We start from the raw sequence: 14,297 nt of genomic DNA on the forward strand, positions 1-14,297 counted from the left end.
AGAAGCTAGATAAGGCCTATATTGTTAATACATTGCCTTTATATTTTAGTGGAACTAAGAAAACAAAAAAAAAAAACTTGAATCTGCCCAGTTCCTCCTTGTTAAGTATAAGTTACTAACTCTTCAGAAATAAAACAGCTTTTCATAGTCTCCTGTTCGTAGAATGTTTCAGATGGTTCTTTTTGTTCTTATTGTTGTCCCAACTGATTTATTTTTTATGTTCCTGTGTTTGAAAACTAAATCTACTGATATGTAAAATTTAAGTAAATATTCCAAAAATAATCCTGAATGTATTGATAGGATCAAAAGATGAATAAATAATCATCAGAAAATCCTCTTACCTCTTTTTTGTTATAAAGGTAATGGGTGGAGATCAGAGTTGGGGAGATAATACATAAAACGTTAGAGTGTGATATAAAAATATTTCTAAACATATCTGAGTCAGGTTTGAACTAAGGCATATTTTATGTCTATGTAGCTTGAACCATTTATTTTATAGTAAATAAAAACTTAAAAATCCATTGCTTCTGTGTCCTAAGTTATCCACTAAGATCCCAAAAGAATACAGACAATATAAAGAAAAGGGTGGGAAGTTCCTAATGACAGTGATAAAATTTTCTCTTTTTCATTTCTATCTGATCTCCTACTAGAAATGAAAAAATATATTTGCATATAGCCTTAAAGTGATAGGCCGGGTGCGGTGGCTCACACCTCTAATCCCAGCACTTTGGGAGGCTGAGACGGGCAGATCACCTGGTCAGGAGTTTTGAGACCAGCCTGGCCAACATGGTGAAACCTCCCTCTACAAATCAGCCAGGTCAGTGGGGGCACCCGTAATCCCAGCTACTCAGGAGGCTGAGGCAGGAGAATCTCTTGAACTCAGGAGGCAGAGGTTGCAATGAGCCAAGATTGTGCCATTGCACTCCAGCCTGGGCAATGTGAGTGAAACTGTCTAAAAAGAGAAAAAAAAAAAAAAAAGTTATATTCTAGAATCTGGAATCAAATAGCCAAGCTTTGTCAGAAAATATTACTGTTTTGGGAAATTCTAATTTACAGTAGTGCCAACTCCCTGGTTAATTCTGCTTCTCTCAGCAATAAAGACTGTTTTTCCTTTCCTTGTTTTATTCCTCTTTGGATATTTGATTTTTTAATGGCACTTATAGTTTTCCCAGTGAGCTGACTTATCTGGTCAACTAGGTCAGTTTCCAGCAAAGCCATGATTTGTGACTTTTCACTACTCTTGCTGCCTGGGTGCCTTTAGGTATTTTTCTGCCAGGAGAACTTAAAAATTGAAAACGACTGAGGATTTAAAATTAATGTTAGGGTCCAAGCTAGCAAAGTACATAGGTCCTCTTTGTTGTGGTTGGTGTTGTTAAAAATAACCTCAGCCTTGAGGAACTGACATTTTGCTGATTAAATACTCTGCCCCATAGCATAATAGGCAACTTTACATTTTAAAAAACTAAGAGTTATGTAGAAAATTTCACATTCCTAAAATCACAACAATTGGGAAAAATATATCATTATTATGACTATATGATAAAAGACATTCTAAATACTAAGGTACATTAATGAATATTGTATTGATAGCAGACATTAAGGTTTTTATAAAAAAGATCTCTCTTTATACTTTTCCAAATCACAGAGGCAATGCTTAAAGAATAACTTACTATGACATAGTAATCCTAATATAGTTAGTAAGGAAGGAAATAACCGCCTGACAATGGCTTATAAGGCTTTACCTGATTTTCACCTCCTCACTCCCCCTCCAGCCACCTCTCCTGTCACCTCCTCACTTGCCCCATTCCAGCCACAGTGGCCTTATTATTACATATGTACCATATACAATATATATAATATCACATATAATATATACCACATACTATTATATATAATATAAACTATAATACATATATTTATACATATTAAATATTATATACAAATAAATATTTTTGTTGTTGTTGAAATGGAGTCTTACTCTGTCACCCAGGCTGGAGTGCAGTGGCACGATCTTGGCTCACTGCAACCTCTGCCTCATGGATTCAAGCAATTCTCCTGCCTCAGCCTCCAGGGTAGCTGGGATTACAGGGGCACACCACCATGCCTGGCTGATTTTTCTATTTTTAGTAGAGACAGGGTTTCACCATGTTGGCCAGGCTGGTCTCGAACTCCAGACCTCAGGTGATCCACCCACCTAGGCTTCTCAAGGTGCTGGGATTACAGGTGTTAGCCACCGCACCTGGCCCCATTATTATATATTAATCCAAAAAAATATATACATAAACTGTGAAGAAATAAAAAAAGGGTTTAGTAAAGAAGCTATTAACAAAATAAATACCAAAATCTATTCTAGTTACCAACAACAAACAGAAAAAAGCATGGAAAATATCCCATTCGTGACAGCAAAACCAAGACAAAATACACAAATAAGAAATATCTGAGACCTGTATGAAAAACTTCTACTGAGGAACATAAAAGAAAATTGGAATAAACAGAAAAATATGTTATATTCTTAAATGTGACTCAGACTTATAAAGACATCAATTCTTCATAAATTACAACATGAAATTAGTGCAATCTTAATGAAAATTCCAATGATTTTGGTTCTTTTTTAATTTGACAAAATGATTTTCAAATTTATCCAGAAATATAAACCACGAAAAGAATCAGGAAAATTCTGAAAAAGAAATTACCCTTCCAGAGAGTCAAAGATATTTTAAAGCTAATATATTTAAGCCAATAATACACTGGTGCCAAAACAAATAGATTAATAAAGTAGTATAGAATATATAACACAGATACAAGTATAGACATACACATGCACATGCATACCACTGTATCATAAAGACAGTGTATGTCTGATCAATGGGGAACATGTGACATTTACTCAGGTGACAACATTTTTCTTTAAAATATTTAAAAAAAAGAAAACCACTATAAAAGTATTAGAAAAAGATACTGTTTAAAATCTTGGAATGGGACAGGCTTTCCCAAGCCTAGAACGGATTCAGAAACTAAAACATTAAAAATTCTAGCAACACAAAACTCTAAACTTTTACTAGAAATCATGTCATAAAAAGCCAAGATACAAATAATAAAGTTCGCAACAAATGATAAAGAAAGAATATCTGTAATAAAAAGCTAGATGCCAACCAGAAAAGACTAGAACAGGATAGAAATAGGTAAATATACATACAAATTAAAAATACTAAGTTAAAAAATTCAAATTAAAACTAAAAAGATGTCATTTTTATATTTATAAAACATATTAATTTCTAGTGTATGAGTAGTAAAACTGTGAGAATAACACTGGAACAACTTTTCTGGAGGACAATTTAAAAATAATCGAAGCCTTAAAAATTACAGACCCATTGACAGAGCAATTCGATTTCTAAGGCTTCACCCTAAAAAGCTAGGATAAGTGCACAAAGATGTACGTATACAATTATCACTGCAATGATGATAGAAAGAAATAGTAATTTATTAATACAATAGTAAATACTTATCACTAGGAAATTAGTTAAATATAGTATACCATAAAATGGAATACTATGCAGCAATTAAAATTGCTTATATATATATATATTTGCTCAAATGTCTAGGTTACAGTAAATAGAAAAAAGCAAATTATTTAAGAAAAATATAAATGCATTTAAACAATTTTGAAAGAAAGCCTATGAAAATGTTAACTGTGTGGTGGAATTATAGGTGATTTTCACTCTGCTTTTTGCCAATTTCTATTTTTGGAATAATTTGCAATAAATAAACACTACTTTTATAAAGAGTTAAAACAATAAAACTATTTTAATTTTGAAAAGTAATCTACTGCATGTTTACCAAATACAATGGTAGAAGGTCTCAGAATTTCGCAGGAATAAAACCCACTCTTCCAGTAGGAACATAAGCAAGAAATCTCAGTAAAGATGGGGAGAAGCAGGACCTCAGAATGAAAGGAATATTTTAGAGTAATAATCTGATCCATTTGCTCACTGTGGTGGTCACATCTCTCCCTTTCCTTCCTCTGTCTCTTTTGGGAGGAATTTTTAACCAGAAGAAATTAGACTATATTTGAAATCATGGAACTCATCTGAACAAAGGGAAGTGAGGTATACAGCCTTTCAACTTATCTTGAAATATTAATTCAGGCAGTAACAATCCATGAGACCATAAATGCAGCAAAGCCTACATGAGAAAGTCTTCCTATCAGCATGAGCTCACAGGCACAACTGTTAAGTCACCAGTTGCCTTTGATCCTTTCCACTCACCTTTTCAGAACTCACCTCTTGTTCCAAAGTCCAAAGTCAACTCTTTTCAAAATAACCCCTAAACTGCAAAAATTATTATTCCTCTTTTCCTCAAATAAAACTCCTATTCCTCCAAAGCTGCCCATCTCAGTGAAAGAGTAATCTGATTAGGGAAAGATGAGCAAAGCACAAATACCGACCGGTCAAGAACATTTTGTAATACTTTTTAATCTGAAAGACTCTTCCTGGGGAGCAACTTTAAAGTAACATAACTTCTGTGTATTTGGCAAGTCAGGTGGCAGTACCTTACCTTACCTATCACCACACATTTTAGTATATAAAACAAAGGGATGCTGAGGTAGAACATGTTTATTCATGCACTTCTTTTAATGGAAGAACTATACAATGTCGCACATTCTTTAAACCATACATCTTCCTCAACAAATAAGAAAACCTGGCACATGTGCAAGAAATAATCACATCTCAGTCAAGTAAAGCTATACTACAACAACACTAGAAATTGGGCTGGGGGTACTCACATCAGCTTGTCAATCAGCTTTAGCTCTAAGAAAGTAGTTGATTCTTCCAGTATTCAAGAAAATGAAAACAGGACGAAAAACAATTTATACATTGCATTTATGGGCAAATTGCAGGTCTGAACAAATCTCACAGAATAACAACATGAACCCTATGAAAAACACTGTTAATAGAAGAGATAAAGAGAATTATCCAAAAGATTACAGTGAAGAGTACAGGATGAAAAAAAAATTGTAATAAATTACTTACTGTTCTTAAGAGGATGCAAACAAAGACATGTCCACTAGTAAACAAGAGCAAGGAAGGACATAGCAGAAAAAGATAAAACAAAACAAGCTGATACTTTTTAAAAGGCAGAAAATTAAAGTGTATAAAAAAGAGAAGACAACACATGATTTAAATTTGCAGAGAGCATTAAATAACTAAACTAATACTGCAAAAGATAGAATCAGGGATGTAAAGTATACAAAGTTTTCCCAGACTTCGGAGGACTCAACTCAGAGAAAAGAGAAAAAAGACCTTCTAAATTATAAGAAATGGGTATATTGAAAACAAACTCTATGTGGCCGGGCGCGGTGGCTCATGCCTGTAATCCCAGCACTTTGGGAGGCCGAGGTGGGCAGATCACAAAGTCAGGAGATCGAGACCATCCTGGCTAACACGGTGAAACCCCATCTCTACTAAAAATACAAAAGTATTAGCTGGGCATGGTGGTGGGTGCCTATAGTCCCAGCTACTCGGGAGGCTGAGGCAGGAGAATGGTGTGAACCTGGGAGGCAGAACTTGCAGTGAGCCAAGATCGCGCCACTGCACTCCAGCCTGGGTGCCAGAGCAAGACTCCGTCTCAGAAGAAAAAAAAAAAAAGGGAAACAAATCTATGAAATAATAGCTGAGGTTAAAATGGAAGGCTCACCCTTGTTCCAAAAAAAAAAAATAGATATATCTGTATCAAATTTGGAATTACAGATTGTTTAAAATCATAAAAGCAATCAGGGAAGAAAACGAAACCTAACAGGTTACCTTAAAAAAGGATTTTTAAAAACGAGGTTGACTTCAATACTTCTGCATTAACAAATTTCAGAATATGATAGTGCTAGATCCACAAAATGTTGCAAAAAAAAAGGTTTGACTCAGTAATTCTGTATAGACAAGTTTTCATGCAAGTGTGAGGATAACAGAAATTTCAGATATTAATACCTTAGAAGATCTATTATTCACAAATTCCTCCTACAAAATTACTTAAACAATTACATAGACTCATCAAAACACACACAAAAAATAAGAACTCAAGAATGACAATGTGAGGCATTGAAGAATTTTATAGTGCAGAATTATGGTTAATATGGCAGTAAAAGTGAAAGTAGAAAGGACTTACTTTTTACCCCAAACACAGAGAAATGCTAGATAAAATCTAACTACATTTAAAATATTATTTACATAGCTAAATAAAAAGGAAGAGAGGGAAATCTTCATGCAAGAAACAAAGAGACAGCTCAGGGTAAGGATGGTGTGTTAAAATTCAAGCCCACAGGAGCATCTTTCAGAAAGGATACAGGCATTAGGGATTAGGCTTTAAATGCCCACATAAGAACAAAAATCACAGGCAAAGAGAGCCAGGGCTGGACTCACTGTACCGTCAGGAATTGAGAAATACCTATGCCAGTTACGAAAGATGGATAGCAAAACTCCACCTATTGCCCTAGAGATGCAGCGTATAAGTGAGCTATATCCCATTGAGCCGTGAGTGGAAAAGGACTCACATCCTGTGAATCTGAACCCTGAGCCTAATCTGTGGATGGGTGTAAGATTCAAAATCTCTTATCCATACAGTGCAGAAATCCTGAGCTCAGAATTTAACATAAAAACTGGTCCTTAACATGGAAAACTTGCGAGGCCCTGGCAGCAGGGGTGAAACTGCTTCTTAAGGACATCTTTTCTATCAAAGAAATAGGTCGAACAGCCACGAAAGATAAATTCTTCTAAAGATAGGTTCAATAAAATAAAATCAATAAATTCTTAAAGTTAATAAGAAAATCTACCACCATGTAAGAAAGGCATCAAATCAAACAAGTAGCATTCAAAGCAGAGGAAAACAGAAAATAGAATTCTATGAGAAAAATTTTAAATTAATTTATTCATTCACTAAATGTCTGTTTAATACCTACTATTATTCAGGCACTGTTCTAGATACTGGGAATAACAGCAGTGAACAAAATAGATTAATTTCTATCCCTTGTGGAGCTTACATTCCACTGGAGGGAGACAAATAATAAGTAGATCAATATAAAACATGCCAAGAGGTGGCACGTATTACATAGCATAGAGATAGGGAGAGATGGTAATGCTATTTTACATAGGAAGGTCAGGGAAGGGCCTCTACAGAGAGGGGGACTCAAATTTTTGGTCTTTTGACCTCTTCATAGTCTAAAACATTATTGAGAATTTCTTTTTGTTTGTTTTCATGAATTATATCTAGAAATATTTTCTGTATCAAAATTAAAATTGAAAAATTTTTAAACATTAATTTAAGAATAACAATAATCCTATTGCATTTTAAATACCACATTTGTATTTAAAAATGACTTTCCAAAACAAAAGCAAATTAGAAAAAGGAGTTGCACGTAGGTTTTTTACAAATCTCATTAACATCTGGCTTAATAGAAGACAGCTGGGACCAGGTTTGGTGGTTCACGCCTGTAATTTCAGAACTTTGAGAGACCGAAGTGGGAGGATCACTTGAGGCCAAGAGTTCAAGACAAGACTGGGCAAAATAGCAAGACCCTGTCTCTAGAAAATAATTTTTTTTTAATTAGCGAGGTAGGGTGGCAGAGGCCTGTAGTCCCAGCTACTCAGGAGGCTGAAGCAGAAGGATCACTTGAGACCAGGAGTTTGAGGTTGCAGTGAACTGTTACTGTGCCGTGGAGCTCCAATCTGGGTGACAGAGTGACACTCTGTCTCTTAAAAATAAATAAAAACAAATTAAAAATTAAAAAAGAAGATAGCTGGACTCTCATATCTACTTCTACTCAATCTTTTGTAGTATGTTTTTCAATTGCAGAATAGGGAGTGCACAGATACGTAGTTGGAAATGATTGTGCATATTCTTCTTTGATACTATATCAAAATTCACCATGTGGCGGCTCTTTAAAGGTTAGTTGCAATGTGGAATCTGAAACCATTTCAATGAACTTTTCATTCTATGTTATAATAAAATCCATTGGTCTAGATTGCACTTTGAGTCTACCTTTTCTCTATGCACAGTTTTGTAACTATGCGTTACTTACTGCTTCCCTGAATTATGCAGATCCTCCAAATGTTGATATATTTCATAATATGCTTTCAAAAGTAACATTCTGAAACATTTTGAAACATACTGTTTCAAAAGTAACATTCATATTCATTAATATCACTAACCAAGTCACCAGAAAAATCTTTAAGTACCAGGAAGCTGCCAAGCTTATGGTGACAGATAGATAGGAATCCTCCAAAATTCTAATTTTTGTTTGAAAGCTTGCATATTATCATTGGCAAAATAATAAGAACAATGTCAGATGTTTGCCTTGACATTTTAGGCTTACTTCATTTATTTTTGAGAAAATTTTTGCCAAACACCCAAATATAAATAACTACAACTTGACTGTCAATTATTTAAGTAAAAATGATGTTTCAGAAAAAGAATAGCTAGCTCATACTGCATCTCGAACAACTGCACACATGCTCTCCCTTGAGACAATCGTAGCACTTTGGAATATAAAAGTACTTTAGGTATACTTCCCATGTAATCGTACACAATATTGAAAATGAATATACTCAATGATCAGTTTCAATAAAATATCTTTGACAATTCAATCAAAGCATTAAGTAAAACTAGCGGTTTTTGTTTTCTTACTGAGGGTGCACGGCAGTGAAGAATACAATGACTACTAGTACTGTTTGGTGCCACTGCCTCGATTTGTGTTAAGGCGCTAACAGTTTTAATCACCACTGTTTTTGCACTGTCAATGTGTGCATTAGCACAGTGAAAATGGCAAATGGTACCTTTGTATAGTATTATCATAAAAATAGCTTGACCTTACAAACTCCCTGAAAGTGTCTTGGGGACCCCTTTAAACTCAGAGATCACACTTTAAGAATAATACTCTAAGGTGACAACTGAGCAGAGACTTAGGCTAACCAACCATCAAGATTTGCATGGGGCTGTCCTAATGTTAGCACTAAAAGTTCCACATGATTCTACTGGGAGAGATCTAAATGAAGCGAGCGTGCATGACAGAATAACAGCTAAGGGAATCAGCATTTCAAGCAGATGAAACAGCTAGTGCAAAGGCCTTGGGGTCAAAGAATGATTGGCATATTCAAGAAATAAACAGCCCAGTACTAAGGTTCACACCCCTATAAACCTGACTGTCCTGAGGCAGGTGAGCTACTGGACAATGCCTAATACAATAGTCAAAGGACACTCAGTGACCTCTTTTGCCTATTTCCAAGTTTTGGATAATTACTCATGACAAACGTGATAAGGCTTTCTCTATAGAATTTCATAGAGAAAATGGAAACAAGTTTTTTCTTTAAATGAGAACATCAAAAATTTTGAGTTTATAGTTAGGTTTATATAGTCGAAGTTGCTTGATGTTAATCCAGTAATTCAGGAAGACAGATGTTATATAATTTATTTGCCAAGTATTCATACTGTGATTTAGCAGTTGCTCAATGAATGTCTGTTGAATGAGTAACTGCCGACAATAAAATTAAATTTAGGTAGGATCTAAATTTTTTTATTAAGTTTAAAGAAAGAAAAAAGTACTTCAATTACAAAACTCCATTTCAATATTATAAATGATAATAATCTGTGATTTTGTTCTTTCTCTAGGTAATACGGTACTAAAGGATATGACTTTGCCTGCTGTTCTGGAGGTTTCCTAACTTTTACCAATTAAAAAAAAAAGAACACATACATATTGAGGTTAAGAAGTAGAAGTAAATGGGGCCAGCTTAAGTTACTTTTTTATTTCAATACAATTTTCCTTTAATATTTCATGAAATATTCTTTTATTATTGTTATGGTGTTTACACAACAAGTTAAAATTGGAAACAGAAAAAGTAAACAAAATATTCACAAAATAACCTCAGATTTTTCTCCATTTACTCCCTGTTAAGGGAATATGGCATTATATTGAGTTTTATGTAATATGTTTATAAAAACTAAATGTCAAAATTTTAACTATATGCCATTTTTAAAAATAGAAGAACCTCTTTTAGACGTTTAAAAGAAACTAACAATGTTCTGTGAGTCCTTAATTTTGGTTTGCCCTGTCATCAATACTATACAACTTCTCCTTAACTATCAGAAGTTTTATGTGTATTGGTAAGCACGAATGCAAATCCAGGGCATGTTCTCATTTTTTTGTTTTCATATTACCAAACCTAACCAGGCATAGTGTAGCTGTCCAATTCATAAAGTACTCATACTATATAACCTGAGATTTTTGCAACCATGTATTTTAAAAGACTCATTGAGCCCTGCAAGGCAAATGCTATCATTCAAGTTCTAATTACATGCTATCCAGGTTTTACATAAAAGAAAAAAAATGAATACTGTACTTCCAAAATGCATTTATTGACCAGAAGCAACATCCAAAATAAATGCCCCCCAAATTTTCTGAATGTATCACTGTACAATAGCACAAGCACTACTCTATTCAAATTATGTTCTATTAATAGCTTCTCCTTGTGCTGCTACTGTTTGATAAATGGGTCAATAAATGCCAAGTCAAATATTCAAGTAAATATATTTTCATTGTCATTGGCAGACATATATTTAACTCGGAATAAAAGAAACAAAAAATCAATTTAGGATTAGTTCTTCAGTTCTTCCCATTAGTCATTTGCATTATAATTGTGATTCCACTTTTAAAATCTTTATGCACATATACATACCATCTTGACTATAATATAAATCAAACTATTTCAATTATAAATCAGTATTGTATGAACAGTAACCCTCATATGTTAATTTTATTAGTAAGATACAAATGTATTATTACCCACATATATGAGCTGGTTAAAAAGCAATGCATGCTTATGAAACTATATTAATTAGTAAGTTCAACAAATGTTTCTAAACAATGGTAGGCCTTTTCTCTGTCTTCTTTCTAGCAAAAACAACTGAATCAACATTTTTTAATGTATGTGTATATATCAACGAATTATATTTCCATTTGCAGACAAAACTTTGCTAACAAAGAAAATACTACAGAGTAACATTAAAAAATATGTTGTATCAGGTCAATATCCTCACCAATCCAGGAAAAGTGCATTTTGTACAAAAACTTGTACAAGCAACATTTTAAAAATATTAACCTAAACGATACAAAACTTCAGATATATTATTATACATGAATATCACGAAGAAAAATGTTTAAAATGAGCTTAAGAAATCTACTTTAATAAAATATGCTGTTATTGTTACTTTCATTATGGTAGTTTGTTTCTGAATTATATATCGTGGACAAGTCATTTACCTCTCAGTTTCCTCACTCATAAAAAGGGGATAATGATGGGGTCTCATCACAAGATTGCCGTTAGGATTAAAGGAGTTAACAGGAGAAGCATTTAGAACAGTGCCCCTGCATACAGTAAGTGTTTTGCCCATTTTGCCCATTACTTCTATTAGCTTCTAGGTACCAACCCTGAAAGTGTCTTAATTCTTTTTCAAGAAAAAGAAAATTGCACCATAACATTCTTAGTGTTTTGCCCATACCACCAGCTTTCAGCATTGCTGGTAGCAGCTAGTTTACCTGCTATTCACAGGCAAAACAGGTAGGATCTCACTGAACAAGTTACAAATCCTATTTCAAAAGACTCTCCTTATTATCTATCAAACTATTAGTACTCACTAATTCATTCAACACACTACTGTATACTATATACTGTTAGATAACAGGCAGTGGGAATAAAAGATGGATAAGGAAAAAATTCCAGATACGTTGCTCACACAATAGTGGGGTATACAAACACAAATCAAGTATGTATCATTGTTTAATTTTAAAATTTTACCAAGATGTCTATGGGAAGGCTTTATTGGTGATGTTTTAGCAACACCTCGAAAGAAGAGCTGAAATTTGCCGGATGGAGAAATGTTCTCTGTTTCAGTTCCAAAAACTGAAAATTCCTCACAGTGATAAGTTAAAATAGACATATTTGAAGCAAACAGACTTCATATTACATAGTGTTTGTTTAGTCCATCATTGGGTACTTAATAAATATTTTTGAATAACTCTGTCCCCACCCATAGCGAGGCCTTCACTGTGGCACACTTAAATAACGTTCTTAGCTTTCTAATTGTCTATTCCCATCTTCCCAATCAGAGCTCAGAAAGATCCTCCTAAAGCTACCTTTTCTTTTTTTTAAGACAGGGTCTGGCTATGTTGCCCAGGCTGGCATTAAACTGAACAACTGTCTTCTCACCTTAGCCTCCTGAGTAACTGGAACTACAAGCATGCGCCACCATGCTAGGCTACCTAAACCCACTTTTACTGCTCCCTGATCAGAAACTTGCAATGGTTTCCTGCTATTCCCAGATATCAGCCCTCGGCTTTGACTAGATTCCTTTCCCAATATGCGTTGCACATATTTGCCTCCTCCCTCTGTCTGGAATGCTTTTCTCCTGCTACTTCCTTCTGTTTGCCTCTTCAAAATTCTACCCATCCTTCAAGAAGCCATTAGACTCTCCTGCTTCTTTTTACAATAACAGAACATTACAAACGCTGCAGGAAAAAGAAACGCTAATGGAAAAGGTATACTCTGGATGCAAGGCATGTCTAAAATGTGGCAGCGAATTTTAAAACGAAAGGCAGGGGCTTGTTTGAAATTTACATACAATTGTCCTATCAACATAGCACACAAATTATTTATCATTCAAAATGTATATACTGCACCAACTACTTATTAAATAAGTACAATAATGATTCTTCTAATGACATTGTGCTCTTTTAAAACCTTAACCATCCCACAAAATGGACAATGAATTCTTCATTACCTTAGTTTATTTAGGGCAAATTCATATTAGAACTGAAGGTGTCACTGGATTCAGAACTCTAAACATCACCAGGCACCATGGAACCAAAACAGCCAGCACACAGTAATGTGCTTCCTACTTGAAGGACAACTGGTTAAACAGTGAAATATCCCCCAAAAGTCAAGTTAAGGCAGGCTTTTTCAAGTGATAGTTTGTATGCTCTACATTTCCATACCTTAGATTCCAGCTTGATTTTCTCTTCATTCAGCTCCTCCGTTGCTTTCTTTATTTTTTCACGACATCTGGTTATTTCCGACCTCACTGTAATAAAAATTAAATCTTTAAACACATCAATCTTTCTAAAGTCCCCATTTTGGTGCCGTCTGACAAGCCACCTTTCAGCTGCCTTTCCCTCAGCATGGCAAGCAAGCTCCCCTAACGGCTCTGACCACTGCCTTCGGGATTTCCTTCTCCTCCAAGCACCCAGCACCAGAAGACAAAAGCCCCATGCAAAGAACAGAAATACCCCGACCTTCTCGCATCAAACGGCGACTCTCCTCCGCCTGATGCTCGGTGAAGATGATGTGCTGAAACAGGGACTCCAAACTCATCTCAAGGCCTGGCTCCTGCGATCCTTTTCTCGCCCTTAAATATTTTATAACCAACCCTGAGGATCCTGGAAAGCAGAATAAAGAAGATGGCTTCTTCTAGAACTATTCCCAGCTAGACCTGTCTCTAACTCTCTGTCGCCAGCCCAGCGAGAAGATGGAGGCCGACGCCGGACGCGGTCTGAGAGGTTTGAGGGGTCTGAGGGTCTAGGAACGCTGGCCGCGACTGCCCCTTCCTGCCCTCAGCCTTTGGTTCCCGTGACAGTTTACAAACCCAGCTTTTCTCCTTCACGCCCTAAGAGGGCAGTTTCAAGGTCTGCCTTTTTCCCAGGCGGAACCCCTGACCCAGGCCTCTGTCCCTCCGTGGGTTTGTTTTTTGCTTTGGCGGCAAATAAAAATGGCGGCCAAGGCCTTGGCTTTTGAGGGCGTCTGGGCAGCAGCCATTTCTGTAGTTAGCCTTTCAATCCGAGTCCGCTCTCATTTTAGGGATAATGTCCTCAGGGTGCTCTGTCTTTCAACAAAATGGTACGTGCCAAGAAAACCCAGGGCCAAAACCTTCCCTACGGCTAGACGCAGTGCTTCAGGGCGGGTCTTACCTGTGAGAACTTAAACTACGGCGGCTCATTGGGACCATCCTGTGGTGGGCAGGTTTGCCCTGGGCATGTGAGCCCCAAAGGTCTTAGGCCCAATTGGAGTTGGGATGCCCAGTATCCAAGGCGCAAACACTGAATATTATAAAGTACAAAGTAACTGTGATTCTAAATATAAACTTTTACAAAGTCTTATCCTTTGACGATGGCAAAGACTGCTATAAATGTGCAATGTCTGACATTCCGCCTTAATCATTCCTTTGTAATCAGGGCATATCTTTTTTGTCTGCTTTAAAATTAA

General features: G+C 35.6%; 1 protein-coding gene across 3 annotated transcripts in view; it reads right to left on the minus strand.

Moving 5' to 3' along the window:
• The window catches only part of CCDC172 (coiled-coil domain containing 172), a 55,249-nt gene extending 41,216 nt beyond the window's left edge, over nt 1-14,033 (minus strand). The window contains exons 1-3 of one of the 3 annotated variants that reach the window (XM_009215436.2): nt 14,003-14,033; nt 13,331-13,474; nt 13,034-13,119 (exon numbers count right to left, since the gene is read on the minus strand). In XM_009215436.2, coding sequence (XP_009213700.1) covers nt 13,034-13,119; nt 13,331-13,409 — 165 coding nt within the window. In that variant the 5' untranslated portion in view covers nt 13,410-13,474; nt 14,003-14,033. The other 2 variants (XM_009215435.2, XM_021943721.2) reach the window with 2 other exon arrangements.
• Between the last annotated feature and the right edge of the window lie 264 nt (nt 14,034-14,297).

This window comes from Papio anubis, chromosome 11, assembly GCF_008728515.1.
Source record: "Papio anubis isolate 15944 chromosome 11, Panubis1.0, whole genome shotgun sequence".
Taxonomy (NCBI): Eukaryota; Metazoa; Chordata; class Mammalia; order Primates; family Cercopithecidae; genus Papio; species Papio anubis.